General features: G+C 41.6%; 1 protein-coding gene across 3 annotated transcripts in view; it reads right to left on the bottom strand.

Annotated features, from left to right (window-relative positions):
• The window catches only part of CDK12 (cyclin dependent kinase 12), a 76,371-nt gene that overhangs the window by 15,105 nt on the left and 35,392 nt on the right, over positions 1-25,874 (bottom strand). Inside the window, exons 10-16 of one of the 3 annotated variants that reach the window (XM_069482446.1) lie at positions 24,873-24,989; positions 24,280-24,411; positions 21,683-21,894; positions 19,958-20,410; positions 15,570-15,960; positions 3,487-3,593; positions 2,828-2,967 (exon numbers count right to left, since the gene is read on the bottom strand). In XM_069482446.1, the coding sequence (XP_069338547.1) occupies positions 2,828-2,967; positions 3,487-3,593; positions 15,570-15,960; positions 19,958-20,410; positions 21,683-21,894; positions 24,280-24,411; positions 24,873-24,989 (1,552 nt within the window). Of the gene's footprint in view, positions 1-2,827; positions 2,968-3,486; positions 3,594-12,058; positions 15,988-19,957; positions 20,411-21,682; positions 21,895-24,279; positions 24,412-24,872; positions 24,990-25,874 lie in introns of those variants that run through there. The other 2 variants (XM_069482444.1, XM_069482447.1) reach the window with 2 other exon arrangements.

Genomic DNA, 25,874 nt, shown 5'->3' with positions numbered 1-25,874 from the left:
GACCCAGGTGGCAGGGCATGGCGATGCTCCCAAGTCTGGCTGTGCCTACTTCTGCCCATAGGAAAGCTGAGAGAAAGATGGAGGGAGGGAGGAAAGAAGGAGCCATAATTTGGGTGAGAGCAGATGGGTCAGATAGGATAAAATATGTAAAGATAGATGTTCATGTGGGCACCATGTCCCCTAGTACCTTATAGGTAAGAGGACCTAGAAGGACCTGTCCTATTTGCCCTTTCTCTAGGCAAAAAGCAGCAGCAGTAGTGCGAAGTCACCTTGGCCTTGCAGTCTGGCAGACTGTGAGTAGGGCATCTCCCTTGATGAGCACTGACCGCTCTCATTCTCCTCCATACTTATGGTGTCCCCAGCATTTTGCTAGGTAAGGCCTGTGCCCCCCAAAAGCCCTCTGGCCACAAGCAATACAAAGCTAATGGACACTGCGAGCTGCTGGGAGAGTAGCTAGGAAAGTAGGGGTGACTCAGGGTGGCACTCAGAATCTAGGCAGGAGTGGGGGGTTTGCCAACCCAGGGCCCCCGCCTGGCCTCCTTGGCAGCCTCAGCACCTCCTCACTTCACTTTAACGCTAATTGGAGATTTTAATCTGCACTGCTGCTCTGCTTGGGGTGCTGGGGGGAGTGCCAGCTGTGCAGTAATTCCAGCAGCACCGACTGTTTAATCAAGCTGTCCTCCTGGGGAGGGGCCCTCAGGCATGGGGGTAGGAAGGAGGAGGAGAACCTCTGTTATCTCCCTTAGCCTATTCAGCCTGGAAGGGCTTCATGGACACTGAGGGTCAATTAGGGGGTCCTCACTCCCATAGGGGTCCTGTGGCCATTTTGCATCCCTAGCAGAGCCATCATATGGGATATGGTGGGTATGAGACTCATGGGCTGAAGCAGCCCACCCTTCCTTCCTGCTTTCTGACACCATTTTTGGCTCAGAGCCCTGGAGTGTCCTGAGGTGTATTCCAGCCACTCAGGCTGCAAACATCCTCTAGACTCATCTTGAATTCTGCAGATTTGTGCTGAGGGAGGTGACAGGGTGACTCACTCTCTCAGGCTTCAGTACCCCCCCCCCCCAACACTTTCTCACTAACAAAGATACTTTTCTTAGAACAATTATAAGAGATATTTTTCCCCTTAAAAAACTCAAACACCCCACCCTCTGGGTCAGAAAGCGACTGTCACGGAGGCAGGGGGGCAGTGGGGTGGACAGCTGGAGCCTGCTACACCCTGAGAGAGAGAAGCACCTGTACAAGGTATTCAGTGCCTGGAATTAGGGGGCTTCCCAAGTTCAGTTGAGAATGAGATAGGCCACTAGGATAGGGTGCTTAGGTTCTCAGGCCATTTTAAAGGAAGAACAAGTGGTACCAATCATTCTTTTGGCTTTTTGGGCCTTGGCTCTCTGGGGGTGTTTCTGGACTCAGTCTTGGGGAAAGGGTGCCCTCACGTGCACTCTGTCTGCTAAAGGGCATGAGTTTTAATTGGTCAGCAGCGCCCTCGTGTGGCAGAAACCAATACTGCAGCTGCCCTACTGGCCAGGCTGCTTTGTGGGATGTGGCAACCTGGTTGATAGACAAGTGGCCAAGTTTTGAATGTTGGTGCTCTCTGTGCCATCAAGGCACCCCCACTACTACCCTTGGAAGTAGTGGACATTTCTTGCTTTCTAAACCTGGGACATTTCTTCCAGGGACATTTCTTGTTTTCTAAACCTGCCCTATTCCTCTATCCATCCCATCATCTCTAACTCGGTGCATATGCCTACCAGGAGAGGGAGCACCTTATCCAGAGGTGACACTTTATTGGGTCTGCTGTTTGTGCTGTTTGGATTGCAGGGGTGAGAGACATCCAGGGTCAAGAGGATAAGCTGATGTCACTTCCAATGCCCAGGAGGCAGGGAGATGCTTTGCCCCCACCCCAATCCCACCCTCAACTCTCCACAGGCCCCAGAGGAGAGCTGACACCTGAGCTCAAGCAGGGTGGGGCGGGTGCGGTGGCTCACACCTGTAATCCTAGCACTCTGGGAGGCCGAGGCAGGAGGATCACTTGAAGTCAGTTGTTCAAGACCAGCCTGAGCAAGAGTGAGACCCCGTCTCTACTAAAAATAGAAAAAAAATTAGCCAGGCAATTCAAAATAGAAAAAGTTAGCTGGGTGTGGTGGCACATACATGTAGTCTTAGCTACCTGGGAGGCTGAGGCAGAAGGATCGCTTGAGCCCAGGAGTTTGAGGTTGTTGTGAGCTAGGCTGATGCCACGGCACTCTAGTCCAGGCAACAGAGCAAGACTGTCTTAAAAAAAAAAAAAAAAAAAAGAAAGAAAAGAAAGACAGAAAAGACAGGGTGAAACCCAGTAGTTGATTCTGCCCTACCACCATCCATTCTGCACTCCCTGGGAGGAACTGGGAATGAGTAGGACAAACAGAGCCTGAGATCCTGGTCCTGAAGAATGGATACCAGATAAAATACCTTTCCCTGCAAAGATCCAGGTACTCTCCCAGGATACCAGGCCACTAGGAAGAATGTACATCTGGGGCTTCTGACTTCCGGCCCCCAAAAGGTAGGCTGCCTGTCATTAGACTCTTCATCTCCAGCATCAAATACTATTTACTGGTCCCTTCCCACACCCTCTAAGTGTGGGAAAAGATGGTCCTGAACTACAGAAAAAGAGACGGACATCTGACACCAGGAGAGGCTCTCTAAAGACTAGAGCTGGAAGTTACGAAGACAGAGAACTGAGTCACTAAGGCCTTCACCTTGTTGGAGATACTTAACAACAGAGAGAAATTACTCCCAGAGAGAAACATGACCCTGTTGATGGGTAGGGGAGCAGCACACCTACCAGCAGGCAAGAAGGGTGAGGTTGGCACTGGAAGCTGGTGACCTGCCCCATCTGGGCATTAGGGATAGAGGAAACAGGCTTGCAGGCCTCTACTTCTGGTGTCTTGCACAGTGTTGGACAGGTGAAATCTCCCACTGAACCTGGAAAGGAGGTGGAGAAGCTGATTAGAGGTAGTGAAAAGGGACAGCACTGCCCTATTTTGATTCAGAAGAAAGGGATAGAAAATAGCTTTTTGGGAAAGAAGAGGAAGATGGCAGGGCTGTGTGTATGGACAGGGTGGTGGGCCAGTGGGCCAGTGGGGCAGCTGTCCTAGAGGAGAGGGCTGAGAGTAACCCAGTAACTGACATCAGTAGCCCACCCAGGAGAAATACTCATTAGCACAGCTGGCCAGGAGGAAAGAACAGAAACAAAATGACTGCTAATGTCAAGAAAGGGGGTTACCCACTCCAGTTGGAAGGGAGAACTTGTTAACCAGAAGGTAGAACACCAGAATAGGGTCAAATAAAAAGCTAAGGAAAAAACAAAACAAAATAAGCTGAGGAAACTCCTCTGGAGATCTTTGGGAGTAAGAAACTTCCCTGAGACTAGAGAGGGCGTGGAGGGAGGGTTATCCCATACAAAAGCAGGCCAGTGGCCTCTGATTGGCCTTAGGTCCCTACCTGGCTTTCGGTTCTGTGAAAGAGACTGTCTTTGCCAGGCTCTGGAGGTGAGGTAACCCATGTGCTTTACCAAATTCCTTGGGGGCCATCCCTGCTGCTGCTGCCACCTGTAAAGGAAAATGACAGGCTACATTAGACATGAGACAAGGGACTAGACACCAAAGAGGGTCTTTGGTCTTTCACCCAGGGAGCATGGCACTGGTAGGTAGCAGTGATGGTGACAGTTACTACTCTTCCAATTCCCTCAAACCTGATTTCCCCAGAAGGATTCACATGAACCTTAAGTATACTCCCAGAGAGAGTCATAACTGTTCTAAGATTCTGATCTCCAGGGAACTAGTCCCAGGCTGATAAAAGCAAAACCACAGTTCCTATACTTAGAGATAAGTTGGGAAATTCAACAGAAATAGAAGCTGTGAAACCTAGAATTATAAAGGGCAATGAAGGTTAATGGTTAATACAAGGCTAATGCAAGAAGGTGACTTAGAGGAGGCCACCTAGTTTTAGATCAGATCACCAGCTTAGAGTTGTGGCTCTCTTGTTTACAATAATTTCTACAGGAAGGGCTCTGAGGCAAAAAATAAAAATTAAAAAGGCGGGGGGAGGGGGGGCCCCAACTACTAAACAGAAAGGTTTGCAGGACAGCAACTTGATACAACTTGGGCAAATAGGTCTATCATACATTCCCTGGGCAGAGACAAAGTTGCAGGGAGACCAACTCCACATCCCCGCTATGCTATCAATTAGGATGTGGACACAATGTAAGGATATGTACTGGGATGTATTTCTTTGTCATCAGCAGACAATGTTCATTTTGCAGATTCCCAGCCCCTCTGACCTAGACTCATATTAATAACCCTCTCTAAGCCACTTCTCCCTTCAAGATTCTGCTTCCAGCTTAGTAATGGTCAGCATTCCCTTCTCCGCTTATCAGTGGCTCCCAGACCCATATGCCCACAGAAAGCAAGCTTTGGAATGGACTGTAGATACAGCCAGGAGAGGTTCAAAAAGGGGAGGGGAGTTTCAGCACCAGAGTGAGATGACTTACAGAACCTGCCATGCATATCAGCCAGCTAAGCACACTAAGGTATTCAGGCCACTGTGGAGTACCACACACCAACTTCCTTCTCCCTCATCAAAGAACACCAAACAACTCAAAACTAAAAACAATAAGGGACAGGAGAGGAATAGAGGGTCCCCCCTAATTTTCCTGTAATCTCAGAGAATATCTAATTTTGCTCTGAGTTCTATAATCCTCTCATTCAGAGGCTCCAGCAGATGAGATATGTTTTCTTTCTCCCTTTTGATTTTTCTTTTCAATATAGGTATACTGTAACACAAAGGAGCCTGAGTTGAGATTTAGGGTAAATTCCTCACATTGCCTCTGACAATCTTTTCCTGCTATTCAACCTCCAGATGGTAACAAAGTGTTCTTTGAATTTTGGGGTTACTTTGAGGGAATCAGCATCTTTGGCCATGGCTGCCCCTTGTTTCCCAATGAACCAAGAGAACTCCTGACTCTAAATAAAAATTACACTTGTACAATTTGCAAGTCATTGAAAGATTATTCTTTAAGGTAAAATACATAAAATTCCTCAATTTTTCTACTAATGATTTTTAAATCTTACCTTCCCCCCTCAATCTCTGTCCCTCTCTCCTCAAAATCTCAGCCCTGGCTGGATGTGGTGGCTCACACCTATAATCCTAACACTTTGGGTGGCTTAGGAAGGAGGATTGCTTGAGGTCAGGAGTTCGAGACTAGCCTGGGCAATATAATGAGGCCCTGTCTCTACAATTTTTTTTTTTTTTTTTTAATTAGCCAGGCATGGTGGTGTGTGCCTGCAGTCCTAGCTACTGGGGAGGTTGAAGCGGGAGGATCACTTGAGCCCAGGAGTTAGAGGTTACAGTGAGCTATGATCATGCCACTGCATTCCAGCCTGGGCAACAGAGCAAGACCCTGTCTCCAAAAACAAAAAACCAAAACCAAAACCAAAAAACCTCTTACAGCCCTTCTTTCCTTTCTTGAGGAAGCTCAGGGCTCTCAGGAATGGGTCGTCTTAAAGTTGGGGGCGCTATACTCATGTAGGTCAAGATTCTGGCCTCTTGGACCTAGTCCTGGCAAGTTGCCATTAACTTCCTGTGATACTGTGGGTAAGGCACTTCCCTTCCTTAAGCCTCACTTTCCTGCTCTGTAAACTGAGAGTTTGGATTACATGACCTCTTTTCTAGCTCTGTCAATCCATGATTTTATAAGGGAAAAGACATAAGTGTCCTTCCATCAGGAAGTAAGACATTCTTGCCCTTCCTGCCTTCTCTCTGGGCCACTGCAGAAAGAAGCTCCCCTACAGATGCCTGTCTTCCTCTTGCAGGCTTAACTAAAGGGACAAGTGAGTTCCAGTAGGCCTTCCTTGAAGTGCCAAACTCCTCCCATTAAGAGGAAAAGAAGTTGAGGACTCTAACCCTGAATCCTGATAAAGCAGACAGGAGACTGAAGGCAGGTATGGGGCAGGAAGGAGTATGATAAGCATGCCCCCACTCCTAGCCTGCGCACACACTTGGCTTTGCCCTAGGGAGCCCCATATAAGTAGCGGCTGCTAATCCAACTCAACTGTGTGCAGATAAAAGCAAAGACATGTGTAAATACATCCACAGCATCGACATAAATGTCCAATCAATATCCGTACACTCATTCCTGTTCTCTCCTACTTTAGGCCTGTATGTGCCTGTAAGAAGCCATGGTGCGAGGGGACACAACATCCAGTCTTCCCCCTCCCAAAGTTGGAAAGGAAGAAACAGTGAGACAGGAGCTACTTGGCTTCCTATAAATTGTTTTGTCCTTCCTCACAGCTGCAATCAGAAGCTAAGGGCTCCCGCAGGCCTTGTTCTGATCTGCTGCAGGCGATGGAGGGTTTTTGAAACAGAGAGGACTTGGCTGCCGCCCCGTTTCAGCTGCCGTTGGGGCTGGCTAATGGGCTCATTCGGGTAGACCCCCGCCTGCTGCACTAAAGAGTCCCCTGCCGACCCCCTCCCCAGTCCCAACCCAATTAATAAATGGGGGCTCCCACTTTATGGCTCTGGGAGCAGGAATCAGAGATACAAATGACCCCCAGGGAGGGACAGAAAAAGGCCTTCCAAGAATCAAGCCAGAGAATTGTGCATCCACAGGCACATGCTGCCACAGGCTAGTCATATCCCATTTTCAAAGCATTAGAGGGGAAGAAACTGGCAAAAAACTGTATTTTCTTTCCCAGATCTAGAGTAGGATAGCATTCTTGAAGTCTGTGGGCACACCCCAGCATTAGATCTCTCTTGCCTAGTTCTCCAACCTGAAAAGGGCAGGGCGCAGGTCATCATCTGGACACACAGTGCATGCTCTACTGTTCTCCAGGGGCAGCGCCTCCTCCTAGACTCTGCAACACTGAACATACACATATCCTATCCCATCAATTGGTGAATAAAGTAAACACTTCCTACTCCTTAAAAACAAAGCAGCTCCCTCTTACCAAGCTTTCACCACCATAAACAGCACAAATATATCTTGGGATCATCATCTTGAGGCTATCTTTTATTTCTCCCCTTATAACCAAGCCTTGCTAATTCCTATGGACCCTCTTCCTTTCTTCTGAATCTCCTTGTCCTACTCTAGTGTAGGCCCTCACTACCTCATGTCTCAGCAAGAAGAATAATATTCTAGTGAACTTTTCTGCTTCCTTGACCCAGTACTGCTGCAAAAGTCCTCAGCATCATTTTCATCTCATCATGCTCTGCTCCCTGTTACTGCTTACTAAATCAAATTCCTCATTCGAGCCAACAAGATTGCTTCTCCAACTTCATTTTCTAATATTCCCTTCCAGTACCATTCTAGTTAGTCAATTCACAGCCCTCTGCACAAAACACATGAGCCCTCTTCCATGAGTCTCCTCTCTCCGCTTACCTCCTCTTCCGTTCCACAGCCCTTATCTTCTTTACTTTCAAATAATTATTTCTGATTAACTCCACTTTTTCTGATTATTTCTTTGCTTTGGTTTCCTCTTATTAGGGTACTGTTTTATAACTTGCATTAACATGTTGACTTATAAATACTGATTCTCCACTCTTCACCAAGTATAAGACTCACCTCTCCTACTAGACCCAGAAGCTTTCTAAAGGTGGGACCCTCCCCCAATCTTCTTTCTTAGAGGTTATCCTGTACTCAGGACATGACTGTGTTAATGATATTAATGCTCCTCACTGAAGAAGCCTTCATGCTATAACTCTTGGGATATTATATCAAACAACCACAAGGAATACAATCTCATTCTGTCAATTTTCAGACTGCCATGTGCCCTGACCTTCTGGCACTGAGTCTTTCCAAAATTCAGTTTCACGACTTCAAAGTGTCACAAAACAAAAAAAACCAAAAACAAGCATGGTCACCAAAGGAATTTGTTTATCTCCTTGATTCATAGTATATAAATACGATTCTCTTCAAAGACAGCTTAGGATGAAAGGTCCCATTTTGTTCCTTATTTCTAAGATTAATCCTGTATTTTCAAGTCAGGACTTGATTTTCTAGAATGGAAACCAATCCCAGAGCCAAGAGTAATCTTGTTCTCTACAAGCCCTGCCTCTAATCATTACATTTTAGAAGGTACCTAGGAATGGAGATTTGTGCATCTTTTTCAACTGTTTGGCAAGTATTTCCCTTAGATTAACCTCACTCTCAAATGCAGACTCTTTACTTCCTCTAGTTTAGCCCTGTGTGGTTAGAGAGGGAAAAAGTGGTCTACCACTCCCCATTATCCCCTACATAGTAAAAGAGATTTGCCTTTTATCCTTTCCATCCCCTAGCTTCAAGGTGCTTAACCACAAAGACAATAAAAGCAAAGCACTTAGCACAGTGCCAGACACATAGTAAATACCCAACAATGTTAGTTCCCTTTCTCTCCCTTCTTCCTCCCAACACCACAGGTTTCTCAACCCTTTCTGGGGCTGTTTTTTCACTGGCCAAAGATGGCACCTGAAGGAAACTGTTCTTTTGTAGCTCTAACATTCTGTAACTAATTCACATATTCTGGTTGGTTTGTTCTATGCACTGCTCTCATTTGGATCTAAAACGAAGGGAAGAGAAACAATACTAGTCTCCAGGTTGACCTAAAACATATAAAACCACTTGCAGGAGAGTTAAAACTCAAATACAAAGAACTTTTTAATGTGATGCATCCATGTCATTCCCTTCTTACTCCTGAATTACTCTCTTGAACTATGTAGATAACAGTGTTAAGGAAATGTCCTTACCTAAGTTATTTGCTTAATATATTTGCCTACATTTTCTCATTTCCTTATAGAAAATATGTCTTCAGAGTCTCCTATGGGTTCTAGGCCCACTCTCCAACCCTAAATAAAATAATACTGTAATCAAGGGGAACTCTACTCACAATAATGCTTTATCAGGGCCTCCTAAAATGAATTGTGAGCCTCCAAAGCAATTATCCCCTACATTTTACTAACTCAACCATAATTTTTCCTTCCATCCCATATCCCTATCTCCTTTATAAGCAATTATACCCCAAGCCTCTTTCTGTAGCCCAGCTACCAGACTACTCTAGTTCTGTCCTTCTTACCCTTATTTCTATTTCTTTCTTATATTGCTTAATTTTATGAGACTTTTGGTCCCCTAACATAAATTGCAAATACTAGAACAAGGCCAAACTAAGAAGTTCCTGAATTTATAAAACGGATCAGGACCCTAAGCTTTGTCTTTGAATTCAGCCTATTTTCTCCAGGGCTGAAAACATTCAAAATTGTATCAGCCTTGGTGCAGAGGGTTGTCCGTCTACAAGCTGATCCTCACCAAGGGTGTCCCTCACTAGGCATTGTAGTTCTGAGACACAGGAGGAAGGAGGATCCCCTCCTAGAAGCAGCCCATCAGATAGGCCCCTTAGGTAGAGAAAAGACAGCCACCAAGACCCAGGCTTTGTTCTTCATTTAGCTCTGACTGCTACATTGTGGCCTTTTCAAGTTTCTTCATGCTGCCTCCATCAGAGATGGTTTGGCTTGGATAAAATGTCCTTAATTCCTTTGGAACTATCAACACTATCTTTAGTTTACAATCATGCCAGAACAAGACATCCAAAAATCCATCTATTTCCAGGCCCTAGGGAACCTATGTCTAAGTGAATTTACTTCATGGCTATACCCTCTTATGCCAGAGAATTATGCTGTAGCTGAAGGGGCTGCATATTGAGACTGCTTCATTAACTAACAACTACCCATCTAGAGGGTACTAAGACTAACTCCCCATCAGCCTCTTTCTGTCAGCCTTGGTCTACTGATTTTTGAGATAAGAGATGAGACAAACCCAGTGGTCAAAGTGTTTTGGCATTCCTGTGATTAATCACCAGGGCATCAAAACAGCTCTTATCTGTTTTCTCTTAGATACCAGAGCCCTCTTCTCACCAAGCTTTACTTCCTGCAGACACCATCTGCAACTGAGCTTAGAAATGTCATCAGCAAAAGCAAAAATCTCAGGATTTAGAAGAAGATAAAGAGGTGAAGGTGGAAAGAGCGGAAGCAGGAAGACAAAGATGACAACTCCCTGGCCAGTAAAAGAATCTCTCATACCCCATACAACATAAACTAAAAGCTCTTTTCATAGCTCCTAGCAATAAAAAAAGTATGGTTATTTTGCCTTCTACTTCACTTCCCACCCCATATATTGAGGATCTGGACAGACATTTGTCTTCTGAATTGCCTCTCACTACCCTTCAAAATTAAGAAATAGCAATAACTCTAAATACCCAGCAGGGTTAAGCAATCAATACCTACGATAGGCCTAAATCATTCCAGCTGAATAGTGAGCAGGGAGAAAGAAAAATAGGAAATGAAAAGTGGGTGGGTAGGAGATGGAAAGATAGGTACATACAATGAGAAGGAGTAGAGTACCACCTATAATGCATGCAGGTGTCATACTCTCCCAGTCTTTCAACCCTGGCTTGGAGTAATCTCCCACTTATCTTGAGAGTATTCCCAAGGCCAGGTTATAGGAACACTAGAGGTGTTCCTACAGATGAGAATTGCCACACCTGGACGGTTAAATTAACCAAAGTGTCCAGGAATGCTCACTTTGGCTCTCAGGACAACCAAAAGACTCAGCAATTCTGCCTCTCTTGGAATAGTTGATTATTTCCTCACTTAAGGAATTCCCCATTCCCATTCCACTTAGCTCTGGTTCCAAATGATCAAGTTATGAAAAGAGAAGTCACTCAATAGCTAAAAGCAGTCAAGTATGAGGAGGCAATTTTTAATAACAATGGAAATCCCAGGTCAGCACCGAGAGCATTAAATGTTAACTTCTTTGAGTCATTAACCTTAACCATACAGTTAAGGATGCCTGTCTAAGACAAGACAGTGCCTAAGAAATTAAGGTACTGAACAATATGGTTTCTAATCAGAAATGGCCTTGGTTGTAACAGAAAAAAAATGCCAGTTAGTTAGGTCCTCAGCCCAGAATTGAAGACAGCCACTGCTATGAAGTGGAAACAATATTCTCTAGTAGATTGAAGTTCACACCCCTAATCATAAACTTGCAATTTATATAAAGACCTAAAATTAATTCCCTTTCTCTGGAGACTAACCAGGAACGCATCATTCCAAAAACTGGAACATTCTTGAGCTCTCCATTCTCCTTCCATGATGTGGCTTAGCCCACAGGCAAGGGGACACCACTCAAACTTTTGAGGATTCAAAAACAGGCTAGCAACCCTCATTATCATCTGTTTTTGAATTCAACTTCCTCCTAATTTCCCTTGCTCTGGTGTATCCCTTTTATGACTTGCTCACCCCACTTGTAATCTATCTCCCCCTCTTCCTTTCTTTCTCCTGATGGATTTTATCTGCCCTTTGCCTATTTGTCATAACTAGCAGGACTGTAGCACATACTACAAGGGAAAAATTATCTTCAGTGTTCTAAACCACGAAAGGGAAGGAGAAGCAATTCTCTCCTGAGGTGGAGATGGCAAAGACTTTGGAAATAATACGTATTTTAACCTTTAAGCAACCTTGATTCACTTTCTGGATTGGCAATGCATTAGGAAATCTCAACAGCACTATGGATACTAATCCCCATGTTGACCCTGTTCTGTAATGAAATGGGGTGGGGTGCTGGAAAGTCTGGTTTAAGAGACTATCTTTTAAGTATAAACTGCCGATTACTGACTTCCCTTAATGATAGTTGAGCTCAAACCCACTTACCTCTCCTGTGAGGAGGAAGTCAGGGTACATGAAGCTCAACTCTTTTGAAAGCCTGGTACCATCATTATTTGTGTAACTGTTTTCTACTTTTTTTTTTTTTAAATCACATTTTATGGTTTCCCCCAACTCATTTGTTATTCTCTAGTTCCTAGTCTAGTCTAGTGTTCTCAAGCACCTCTTCAAACCCTAAAAACTTTGGGGGGGGGGGGTAGTTTATAAGTCTACAGTGATTCTGAGACAGAAAACCCCTAAGATAAAGTGGAGGAAAAACGTCCTTTATACATGGCTAGATATGCTTAGAGGTACAGATTAAGAAGTAAATGCAATGGAGCAAAAGTGGTATAGTAACAGGAAATATTTAATTTTCCAATCTCCACTTTCCATTTTTATAAACTGAAAGAAAAAAATTTAATATATTACAAAATATCTGTACATAGACAAGGTACACCCGATGGGGGGCAAAAACAGGAGAGAGAAAGGAATACAGTGTCAGGAACCTAAATCAGGGAGAATGAGGTGGCAACTGACACTTTTCTGATGCAGCATTCTCTCTCAAAACCTGCTGGTCACCATTTTAGCACTGTAACTAGATATGCATATTATATATATACACACACATACAAGTGGTTGGGTGATGTCTATGGCATAAGCTAACATAAGTCCTACTTACAAATTTATGCTAACTGCCCTCCTTTAAACGTATAGATCTGATGTAGTTTTCAAATCCTTATCGTTCCTATGGACAGTTGAAGAAAAAACTAAGGAAACTGGGTCAAGCATATTTGTTTTCAAAAACACAAAAATGATCATGGTCAAACCAGTTCTGCCTCCCATTCATGAACAGAATCTGATTTCTCATCTGTTCAAAATGATGTATTTAATAGACTTAATATCTCCCATGGTACAATAATTAAAACAAAACAAAGCCAAAACCACTTTTGAATGTAATTGGGTTTGTAATTTTCAAATAGTCAAGCTGAAATTCTATCAAACCTTTACTTCCATCACATTAATAGATAACATAGCTGAAAAATTAACAAATACCTTTTCTTCCTCCTCATAGATTCCAGGATATTTAAATGAGTTTTCTCCTCTGCTTTTAGAAATAGTCAAAATTACCAAACTTTCATTTTAAAGGTTAGATCCCAAAATGGGAGTGGGAGTGAGATGGGATCATACACACACATACACACACTCACACACACACTCACCCCCTTCCCTAGTAGGGCTGAGGGAATGGAGGCTTAAGTATATTATTTAGGATATTTGGCATAATTAAAAATAATGGGTGGGAGAGGGGAGGGAAAAACATTATTGATGACTGCTGATAACCAAAATACAATGAAAATATATAGAGAATTTTATTCATATTTGATGGGAAACCATTTTGTTTTCACTGAACAGATACTTTTGGAAGTATCTCAGGCTAGGGTTCTTTAATCAAAAACAGGGGAGTGGGGCCCAATACCTCAAATATTCTAAAATATTAAGGCCCATGTCTGAGGACTAAGAAGTCAACAGACAGAAGGTTCAGATGAACTTTAATGCAATTTGCCAATAGCACATAAGTGAGCCTAGTAAATCTAACTGGACACTTATACAAAAAGCCACCAATGCCAAAATGGCTAGAAGGTTCTCTTTCAGTCAATGTTTGGCCCTGAGGGCAAGGCCAGACCAAAAACCAGAGGATAATAAAGAATACACACACCAATATCTACCTATTTCAGTAACAGGGGAAAATAGTCTTCAAGTAAGTATCTGAAGAAGGTTCTTCTTTCATTTCTTTAAATTTTTTTTTATTAATGCACCTTTCTCTTATAAGTAGATTTTATTTTGTAATATAAGAACTTGGCATTGAAATATGAAACTTAACTTGAGTTTGAAAACTATACTCCACGATGCTGAAGCATGTTTGCCTTTTCTTTATAAAAGGGGGCTAACCTATGTTTCACAAAGGTCTAAGTCTGTGCAGATAAATTATATGACATGTATCTGTTTTTTAAACACTCTATATGCTGGTACTCAGATAGAAATGGAAGCCAGAATGAGAAGCCTCTCAAGTTATCCCACCCCTCAGCCCTTCCTTTTTCCATTTCCTGTTTATGATAAGGCAAAATTCTTGCCAGGAAGCCACAATTTAACCCTTTTTGCCAAAACCAAAACCAATCTCTCTGGAGGAAAATCCCTAAAAGAATTGGCAGGATATACATGCTGGGATGTGTATATGTCAATACTGTTCTTTCTAACGGTATGCTGTTTTAAAGTTATTTTTTTAAAAAAAGGTATCAGGTATCGATATATCTTCAGAAAAATACCCACCCTAAACTAGGTTACATTTCCATGTATTTTCAGGATGTATTTTTTTTTTCTCTTTGACAATATCACAATGCTCTGTTTGAAAGGCTTTTTTTGACATAAAAATATATGTGTAAACAATATGCTAAATGCTCTTATTAGCCCTCTAGATATGGAGGCATCATCTCAAACCACAGCTCAGCAGCAATGTTATAGGCTGTCCGCATTTAGAAATCAACTTCCCCATCAGAACACGGTTTTTTAAAAAACAAAAAACATTTTAGAATTGAAGAGTTACAGAGAACAATGTAGGAGTTTGAATTTCCTTTCCTTTATTTCAAAAAAAGTAAAGAATTACCCCAGGTTCTTGAGCATCTCAATGATTATATATTTTTTCCAAACAAATGCCTCAGGGAAGTGGTGGAGAGGGAGAGGGAGGGAGAGACAGGGAGAGAGAAAGGGAAGAAGGGAGGGAGGGAAGGAGGGAGGGAGGGAAAGAGAGGGAGAGAGAAAGAAAAGAGATTGAGTAAAGTCTACCTACTTGCTCCAAATACCACTTTCTACAACCTGCTTCCTGTGCAGAAAGACAGGCGTTATCTTTTCTCAAAGTGGAGCAAACTTTAAGGATGAGTAATTTATTTGGAAAAAAGGTATTGTTCAAGATGCTCAATGGGGGAAAAAGTGTTCACTTAAGAGCAAAATGTGAGATTGTGGAGAGGAAGGAAACATTTATTTAGCCAGGCCATTCTGTTTCCCTTACAGCAAAAGCCTAAGAGCAGCTCAAATTTTGTGAACACTATTGTTTTTAAAGGAAAAAAGAAACAAAAAACCCCACCTAAATTAAGATTCAAAAGAAAGAAACCACACACAACGCCCCCCTCCCCAAAACTTTAAAAACCAAAGAGCCTCTCCTGAGCCATCTCAAACCTGAAACTGTTCTCTCTTCTGCTTAAGAAGTGCAGGCAATGAGCTAATAAAACATTTACTTTTCAATTTAATGACCTTCTCCATATTCTCTACTTATATCTACTAGGTAGAGTTGAAGTAAATGTCTGGCTATAGCTCATCCAGGGAGAACTGGTGCCAACATCATTATTTTATGTCGCCTGCTAGTAGCAAGTGAGCAAGGAATACAACGGACAGCTTTGCAGTAGCCAAATGCAGATGATTACCTCGCTCTGGCAAATGATTTCATTAAAGGTTCAGAGGACTGGATGGAAGGATGGATAGGGAAGGAATCTTTCAGGACACTGAAGTCTCTGGGTTAGTAAGGAACTCCTCTCCCTCTTCCCCCTCTTGGTGGGACTCTTGTAGGCCCTCGATAGAGTTTTCCATAAGCAGAAGACTGAGTTGGGGCCCCCCAGTGAAGGCCTGCTCCTGAGCTGCTGGCCCCAGTGGTTCCTGGCCCCAGCTCCCCATAGTTTTGCAATTTGGTCTCTGCATGTACCACAGAGTTGCTGCTTCCCTCAGCCTTCAGGAATGGTTGCCCGACCGAGTGTAATGCTAAAGGGACCCTGGCAAAACGGAGGTCCTGGTCCCCTGGGAACTGCACTGACCCTGTGCCCTGGTAATTGCTGGACTCCCCAAGGTGGCTCACAGAGCCTGAGAAGGTCCTGTTCTTCACCAGGGTCTGGACCAAGGATTCTGTCAAGGCTGGACCAGAGTTGCGTTCATCAGTGTCAGTGGCATTGAACCCTGTTTCAGGCCCATCAGTGTTTCCGTAAGTCCTGTTTGGATGGGGTCTGGTGGAGTACTCCATTGGTCTCATGGCCTGGTGCTCATGTGGCAGGTGGCCAGGAGGCTCTGCTTCAGGCTGGGATAAAAGTTGCAGCAAGGCGGCTGTCACAGCTGAATTCAACTCCTGGGGCCCGCTGGAAAGATCGCCTTCAACCAGAGGGGGTGGAGGTGGCGGCGGTGGAGGTCCGGGGGGCTCAGGGGGCCTCTTCTCTGGTGGAAGAATGTGAGGAGGACATGCTGTGGAAGGGTTACTTCTTTTAAACACCATCTTAAAAATCACATGTGATTATAAACACAAACACACACACACACACTGCCCAACATAAACAAATATTAATACAAGTAACCAAATATATAAAGAATAAAATCTTGGGATTAGGAAATTGCAATTTATAAATAAAATCAAGTGATTAAAAGTAAGACAGTTGCATTCTGGATCTAACAGCTGATGTAAAAATATCACATTTTTCAAATGACTGTCCTGATTTTTGTCTGAGATTTCCTTCCTTAAAGAACTGTTCTAATATGTAGGCTGCTGGCAGCCTCTCTGCCCCCTTTTGCTGTCAGATCAAAACATTAATGAAAACAAAGCAGAACGAAGATGAGCGGGAACAATATACATGCTGTGGTCACATTTCTAAGACGTAATCTTGATGTACAATAGAGACCTTTCATGGACTTGGCTAACATATTTTACAGAACGTTTGATGATATAAGGTTAACCTGAAATAGAACTCAAAGAATATACAGGAGAGATGAAATAAAGTAAAAACTTTTCATTACCATCATGTATAAAAATACACTTGCTTCTCCAAACTTTAGTCACCTCTCCCCATAACCATATTCTGAAGAAGGGGTATTAACCACCATATTGTCATTCAGCTTCCTATATTACAGTAATGATAAAAACTCAAGTAATTTTCTATCATAATTTTCTATTTTATTTTCCTACCTCCTGCATTTTTTCCAAGCTATGAAAAAAAATCACTATAGCAATGTCACGCAGAATGGGTCTGTTGATAAATACTGGTTTATCTTGGAGGCAGTGACAAGAACTGAGTGTTTAGAAAGTATCGAACTAATACTATACTCTGTCTTTACAAAGATCTTTTGCTTTACTTGAACCACTTCCCCAGACTTTCTTTTTTTCACTGTTGGCTAAATTTGCTTAAGCATGATAATCACTGTCTGAAAATGAACTCCTGCCAAGGCAGGAGAGGAGAGATGTAAAATGGCATGAGTTTGAGGACATACAAAACTACTGAGATAGAAATACAGTCAGAACAGTGCCCTTTAGAGAACTGGGAGTCACTCTGCTGAAGAAAAGGTTTAATGTTTTCAGATATCTTTCAAATTACCAATTTTTCTTTTTCCTATGGAAGTATATTTTTAAATGTCCGTTTAGTCATTCTTTCGTTATCTAACCTGTGATGTAAAGTCATTACTCAGACGAGCCCAAAACAATTTTTAGTTATAATTAGATATTTTTGTAGCATATTTACCTCAAGTATACTTTGCAAAGACAATCAGTAAGTAAGTTTGCATTCCCTTAGCATGCAGATGAAAGCACTCTGAAAACACTGCAAAATTATAAGGTTGTACTATAGAAAGATGAGGTCAGGTGCTATACGTAACATCCAAGTAGGGTGACCAACAGTCCCAGTTTGCCCAGGACTAAGAAAGCTCCCAGGTTACCAACTTCCAGCTTTAAAACCAGAGCAGCTCAGGGATGAGTTGGTCACCCTACATACAGTATCCATTCAAGTTACTTGTGGACTGATTGACTGTTGACTGTCAAGGGGAAAATGAATTTAAAGATAAAAAAATTAGCTGTGGAAAATTCATAATTTAGACAGACATGCTGAAAAAGGAGCGCTAACTGGACTATAATCATCTATGGATTTCAGAGCCTTTTGTTTTCAACACTACATATCTCTCTATATCTGGACATCACAGTACCAGTTATTTTTATAAGTATTTTTGGACCATTCAATAAATGAAATACAGGTCTCTTAATACTGAGGGTAAACAACTTTAAAAATACATAACTGCAGAAGTGGGCAAATCTAAACTTACATTCTTCCAGCTATACCACTTTTCATATTTAAACTTTGCCTTTTATGTAAATAGACTAATTGTGTTTCAGTAGAACTAATTCTTGTGCTCACATTCTTTCACATACATAAAATGAAAATTCTGTTCCAAAGTAGCAAAGCAGATGGATTGTAAAGAACTATTAAAATAAGGTTAATAAAACTTAAGGGAATTAAAAATAAAATATGAACTATATATCATATTGTCATAAGATTTAAGCATTAATGTCCTCAATCCTTAATAGTCTGTACTAATGGAAAGAGGTATTATTGAAATGTAAAAATAACTTAAAAACTTCATTGGACTTATTAGATTTCAACCAACACCCTTTCCCATTAAGCACAGAATAGCAAAACAGTAGCCAATTGACAGGTTGTCACCTTCTCTGGCTTATCCGGGCTGCCCTCTGGTGGAAGTGCTAATGAACAGTGAAATGGCCAAATAAGAGGCAGCAGAGAAACAAGAACGGGGGAGACACTGTAGAGGCACTAACTAAATAATCCAGGAGTGATTGTAATAATCAGTTGTTGTATTTTTATACTCTCCTCCAAAAAGTAAATCCAACAACTACTGGCCACAGGCCAGGCCTTTATTTTACTTTCATTTCACCATTTGGCTAATAGTTTGTTGGCTCAATTATTGCGTGAATTTCTTTCAATCACTGTGCTATTTAACTTGAACCACTTCTTTCAGGTATTTTGATCAGAGCTGAATTTGTGTGTGTGTGTGTGTGTGTGTGTGTGTGTGTGTGGGCGTGGGTGGAAGGAAGTGTCAGACTCTGGGAGATGAGATAAAGAGGCTTGCTTTAATTGTAGATTAGCTTTTTCTGTTACTCCATGTCCTAGACCTATAGAATCTCTTAAAAACAATTGGAATCATCATGACATAGTAGCAAAATAAATTAAGAAACATGAGTAAAAGAGTTCTAGTTCTTGCCTTTGTCAATTACCAGCAATGGGACCATAGGAAGACTTTAAACTCCCTGGATTGCAGTTTTCCTATCTATAAAGTAAAGTGTTAATGTTCTTTATACATGAAAAATAGCTTATGTATTTGACCCTATACCAGCAAAAATAAAGCATATACTTTCTGCACCATCCATATGAAATGTGAATGCAGGACCCTAAAGTTGAAGATTAGTATACCTCTTCAGCCCTTGTGTCTCTTCTTATTCCCCAATTCAGAGGGTCTTCATAGAAAGTGAAAGTTTCCAAGGAGTTAAAAAAACTCTGTTAAGTAAAGATTTTGCAAATAGACTGTGAATCAGAATTGATTAGAGTACTTAAACTTCTTTTCCCTCTATTACATACCATGCTGTGGTCATGTGAGATCAAGTTATAACATATTCCCCTTTTTCAGACTTTTTTTTTGGAGACAGGGTCTCACTATGTTGGCCAGGCTGGTTTCAAACTCCTGGGCTCAAGTGACCCTCCTGCCTCAGCCTCCTGAGCAGCTGGGACTACAGACATACACTTTTTTTCTTTATAAAATGCTCACTTCCTGATCTGGGGTCCATTCAATTATTTCTTTCAGAAACACAGATTTAAAGGAATTGTTTCTATATGTTATTATTTTTTGGAAAAGAAATGCATGGTGTTAATTATCTATCTACTTAGAAATACTCCCAAATTATGCTTCAGGAAATTAACAATGATATTTTATTAGAATTTTCTTGATTGTATCTTCCAGGTAAGACTCTGGTATCCAGCATCCATTCCGCTAGAGGTAAAGACGTACAATCTGATAATGGTTTGTTTGGAAGTCAGACTTTCAAGCACTAGGACTAGCTGTGGCTACCACACACACACAGTGGTTCAAGATACATTACTGGCTATAGTTGTCATTTCCTTGGTTATAGAACACAAGGGCTTTACTTACCTACCTTCTAGGAAGTGGAAAAACAATCAGTGTATGAAAGGTGCTTTGAGAAGCTATGAGACTTAAATTAAAGAAGCTGGCAAGAAATACATCACTTGATGCTATGTTCTCCTGTAGGCTAGGTTACAGAAAAATGGAAACTGAGGCCACTGATGTGAAAAAGAAAATGTTAAAGAGATTTTTAAGAGGATCAACAGCACCTGAGCTCAATGAGATTCATGACCGGTCTGTTTACCTGCTGCCTCCTCCTGTGGCATTGTGGGAGTTCTTCGGGGCCCCTGTGGCCCACTGTTCTTGTCACTGTTGTTTTCCTCCAGGCTGCCTGCTGGCTCTTGGGTTTTCATCAGCTGACTCAAGAGAACTGCCAACATATTCTGCACGTCAGCTGGTGTGCTTGAAGCTTCAGGGGTTGTCTGTTCTGCTGAAGGCAGGGCCACTGGGGCAGGAGGTGCTTCCTTCAAAGACTCCTCTGGGGCTATGGGCTCTGAGTCCTGCTGCTGGGAAGTAGCTTCCGTTAGGGCATTGATGGATTGGTTCAGGGCTTCCAGCTGTTGTTGCATTTCTGGATTGGAGTGGATGTTAAGCAGCTGTGCCATTTGAGGGACACTCAGGTCGGTTTGGCTCTGCAGCAGGTTCAATAACACTGCCAATTCACTTTGATTCAGCTGTTGTGTGATGTCACCGAGGCCTGTGGAGAAACAGTATAGCCAATATAAGAGGATGAGACAGGGTAAGGGCCCTTTGCCTTCTTCAACTGGCAATAGCAACTTATAATATCCAAAGGACATTTCATTTTAAATGTCTCATTTTTCATGCCTGAGATTATCATGACACAGTTATTCTTTATACTTTGAATTAAAATACACGGTTCCAGGCTGGGCGCAGTGGCTCACGCCTGTAATCCCAGCACTCTGCGAGGCTGAGGCGGGTGGATCGTTTGAGCTTAGGAGTTCAAGACGAGCCTGGGCAAGAGCAAGACCCCATCTCTACTAAAAATAGAAAGAAATTAGCTGGACAACTAAAAATATATACAGAAAAAATTAGCCAGGCATGGTGGTGCATGCCTGTAGTCCCAGCTACTTGGGAGACTGAGGCAGGAGGATTGCTTGAGCCCAGGAGTCTGAGGTTGCTGTGAGCTAGGCTGATGCCATGGCACTCTAGCTCAGGCAACAGAGTGAGACTCTGTCTCAAAAAAAAAAAAAAAAATACAGGGTCTAAAATATCTCTGCATTGTTCATAAAAACAATTTCATTTTATCTGTATTCTTCAAGGTTAGTGATTTTCAACCCTTAATACATATCAGAATTACTAGGAGAGATTTTAAAATTCAGATCCTTCAAGGCTCATCCCGAGAGATCTGGCAATTATATGGGGGTATTTGTTTTTAAAGCTCCATAGATGATTCTAATGTGTAGCCAGAGTTGAGAACTACTGTTGTAGGTGGACAGGAAAGGGAAAGTGAAAAAGAAGAAAAAGAATATCTGTAGTTCACAAAAATTGGTGGTACAACATGAGAACTACTGTGTTACAATAGCACGTTATGACACAGTTTTAGAAATATTTAGACCAAATAACAGTCTACAGAACAAAGTACATTTAGCAATTATGATTAAATTTTAAGAAGGTCTTATCAAATCTAACATAAAGAGGGTTCCAAATTATGTGTGTTAGAAAGCCATGGGTGAGCTAACTTTAAATCAGTCTTACCTAACTCACTCACTTATGCCACATATCTAATTGAGATACAGTGTTTCTCATTTCAGGAAAAGAAAATGATCTGTTATAGACTTTCTGGATCATATGTTCAAAACTTGGTTTATCTCCTTCTCCCCATAATGAGGACATTAACCTCTTTCCTAATGGTTCACTGGACAAAAACTAAGACACAGGCACACACTCCTTGTACTTGACCTTCAAAATCTGCTTGATAGAAGTACAAAGGCCCCATTCCAGAACTGACCTATTGCATCCCCAGCTGCAGGCTCCACCTTGCTGGGAGCAGGCTGAGGTGGTGCTGGGCTGCTGTTCTTCACAGGCTCAGCACTTGTCGCTGAGGTAGTTTCTTTTCGAGGTGCTTTGGATGGAGGTGGCTCTTCTGCCACAACACCACTTTGTCGCTGACGACGCCGTTTCTTACTCCACAATTCATGGCAATCTTGCCAGTGGGGGAGGCTAGAAAAAGACAAAGGAAAAGGGAAATGTGTATGGGAATGTGGTAGTGAGTAAATGGAGGGACAAGGGATTAAAATGGAAAGCAAAGAGTGTAGGAAATGGAAAGAATAAGGAAAACATAAAAATAACCAGAAAATTTAGTAAGTAGATAGTAGCAGTGTAAAAGGAATCATGGCAGATGGTAGTCCGAGGAAATAAAGTCCAAAAGGTTTATATAGGGAGAAACAGGGATCTTGCTAATACAAGGGATACACCTGCTATATAAACCCAAATAGTCTAGTCAAATACTGTTCTTCCTTGGCATAACAAGAATAAAGGAGTACTTAATTGGTCAAGTTTCAGTTGGGAATAAATAGTAGGACAGAAATGACTGGCTTATATATCTAGGTCTAGGAAAGATGGTGACTTGAGTCTTGGAACCATGTAACATAATTAATTCACATCTTATGTGTTATTTGATCTTTTTGAAGATCAAAGACTGCTTCTTTCCTCTTTCTGCCAACTGAATTTCCGTGACTGCTTATTACCTTTTTTTTCCTCTATGAAGTTCAGCACTGTGTATCATTTAGTATATTTCCTAATAACCCCATACTCAACAATACAAACAGTCCAAGCAGGTCAAATCTTACAACAAAATCTCTCTATAACAAGAGTTACCAAACTTCAGTAAAAAGTTTATGTATTTCGGCCGGGCGCGGTGGCTCACGCCTGTAATCCTAGCACTCTGGGAGGCCGAGGTGGGCGGATCGTTTGAGCTCAGGAGTTCGAGACCAGCCTGAGCAAGAGCGAGACCCCATCTCTACTAAAAATAGAAAGAAATTATATGGACAGCTAAAAAAAATATATATATATAGAAAAAATTAGCCGGGCATGGTGGTGCATGCCTGTAGTCCCAGCTACTCGGGAGGCTGAGACAGGAGGATCGCTTGAGCCTAGGAATTTGAGGTTGCTGTGAGCTAGGCTGACGCCACGGCACTCACTCTAGCCTGGGCAACAGAGTGAGACTCTGTCTCAAAAAAAAAAAAAAAAAAAAAGTTTATGTATTTCAAACCACATTCAGTATACCAAAATTTTAGTGCAATAAATGAATTTGGGCCAGGCATGGTGGCTCACACCTGTAATCCTAGCACTATGGGAGGCCAACGGAGGAGGATCACTGGCGGTCAAGAGTTCAAGACCAGCCTGAGCAAGAGTGAGACTCCGTCTCTACTAAAAATAGAAAGAAATTAACTGGACAACGAAAAATATATAGAAAAAATTATCCAGGCATGGTGGTGCATGCCTATAGTCCCAGCTACCCAGGAGGCTGAGGCAGGAAGATTGCTTGAGCCCAGGAGTTTGAGGTTGTTGTGAGCTAGGCCAATGCCCCGGCACTCTAGCCCAGGCAACAGAGCGACACTGTCTCAAAAAAAAAAAAAAAAAAAAAAAAAAAAAAAAAAAAGAATTTGGCCATTCCTTTGCAGCAATCAAATTTGTAGTTACTACCTAACATCCTATCCACTTCTTTAAAATACAGTCTTTCTTAAGGTAAGAAAATACCCAAAAAAAATCTGACATGAAAGCTATAATACTGTCAGTGATAAATTCAAAGAGAAAGACTTTTTATGTCCCAGAATATGGGATATGAGTGAAGAATCTCTGGAGGTCCTATACAATACAGGAAATTCATTAGATTCTAACGAAAGAGTGAGACATGCAAAGAACATATTTTTTACATCAAAATTCAATGATCTTCTCACCAGTGGATCATTTAAAAAGAAAAACAAACAAACAAAATTCAATGACCTGATAGTGATGCAAAATTAGGACTAGCCTGGGCAACACAGCAAGACCCCATCTCTAAAAAAAAGGTGTGGTGGGTACATGCCTGTAGTCCTAGCTGAGGGAGGCTGCACCAGGAGGATTGCTTGAGCCCAGGAGTTTGAGGTTACAGTGAGCTAAGAGCTACACCGTTGCACTCTAGCCTGGGCAACAGAGTGAGACCCCATCTCAAAAAAAAAAAATAGGACTGTCTTTGCAAGTGTGAGATATACATGGTAACCACAGACATGGTGACTCAACAGATGCAAAGGTTAAGAAGAAAAACTAGAAGGAATACTTTTAAAGAGGTTGTATAGAGCAATATTCTGGGATGGGGGTCCAGGGACAAATGAAGATATCCTGAAACAAAGTAGAACAAATATCATAGCTAAATTTACTCCTTGTTTAAAAAGAAAACAAAAAACCAATAAAGCAAACCTCCTTATCAACTATAATATGCAAGGACATTTCTCCATTTGGAACTTGGCCATTTACAGTTCTTTTTAAAAACCTATTGTTTTGTGTTTCTTATCTCCTGAGGCCTTGGAGGAGGTTAAGGGGCATGACATGGACACCAGCACTTACTCTGGAGGAGCCATTTTGCTGAGCTCAACATCTTTAAGGAAGTCACTCTGTAGGGTCTGTTCAGCTGTGCAACGCTTGCTAGGATCTAATGTCAGCATGTGGTCCAATAAATCAAGTGCTGCTGAAGGAATGCTGTGGAAAGGAACAGTGAAAGGACAAGTTCACAATGAACCCACAGTTCTCAAACCTGTAACCTTATATCAAAAGGTCTTTGAATTTCCAGCTCCATGTAAAACAGAGGAAAGGGAGTTGGAAGGTGGTAAATGCAAGCAAGCAGATTTGCTTCCACACAGGATTTCATAAATGCTATTAACATAAGTAAAAAACATGAAGCCAACAGTTCCATTCTCTTTTTTCCTTGGGAAGATCAAACGGACTATGAGAAAGTTTACATATTGTTCAAAATAAAATGACTGTCTATTGTCTAAAGCCTTCAGAAGAAAAAATGACAAAAGGGCTAGATAAAAATCACATACTGTTCAAAAATAAAATGTTTTTCTACAGCGACAACAATAACTTCCCAAACCAGGAAAAAGTCAAGTCCCAATTCCAGCCAGATAGAGAAATGAGATGTACATTTTTCCCAAACTCACAAGGAGAATTCTTCTCGTAGACGCCTTCTATATTGCTTCTTCGGTTTCATGGTGTTGAAGTAGGGCAGCTTGATAACATCAGGCCACACAGCTGGACAAGGGGTACCACAGAGTCGGCTGAAAACAAAGCAGAATGCAAGAGCAAGGAAGTAAATGAGTCAGCATCATGAATTTTGGAGGCTGTAGAAGCAGAAATTATTATCTCCTGAAGCCTGGGGAATCTTTGCTTATTATATTAGAGGGCATGCAGAAAGGTAAAATATGACCTTACTGCTTTTTAAGGACAGAAGGAAGAGCACAGAAAGAACTGGTTACAAGATAGCAAAGAAAAAATACTGACATAATGCAAAATAATCCACATTATTTGGATTCGTAAACATGTTTTTAATCCCCCACACTGGTTTTAATTACTAATTTTGTTCAGTTCAGTTAGTATCAATTTCAAAGGGCTGAGCTGGTCTTTTAGTGTTCCTAAAAGGAAAACTGCAAGAAGAGAGCCTAAGACTGGAAATTTTGATAGTTAATTGTGGGTTTATTGCATAACAAATGAGTTATACATCACCTTTATGAAATGTCTACATTAAAAAACAAACAAAAAAAGAACAAATAAAAGAGTGTCTACATTAGCCTGCTGTATTCTTCCCTTTAATTTTATTGGGAGGAAAAAAAAAAAAGCCAAACCAAATTTCATCCTAACTCTAGGCCTTCCCCAAATCTTCCACTATAAATTCTATTTTGTAACTATTTACATGATGTATACCTTACTAAGTTCTTCGAAGGCAGGGACCTAAGCTTTTATATCTAAATTCTAAAGTTTAACAGAAAAATAATCTGTTATATAATAGGCTCAATAAATGCTTGCCGAATAAATTTAATCTTAATCTTACCTAAGAAAAGAATAGCCATCCTAAAAAGGGATGCTTTTACATGAAGAATAAGTAACTAAAAATATGCAAGGTAAGACCTAAAAATTAGGTGGAATACAATTTCTTTATATGTATA

This window comes from Eulemur rufifrons, chromosome 9 (genome assembly GCF_041146395.1).
Source record: "Eulemur rufifrons isolate Redbay chromosome 9, OSU_ERuf_1, whole genome shotgun sequence".
NCBI classification, from domain to species: Eukaryota; Metazoa; Chordata; class Mammalia; order Primates; family Lemuridae; genus Eulemur; species Eulemur rufifrons.
This window is presented reverse-complemented; position numbering and strand designations above follow the sequence as displayed.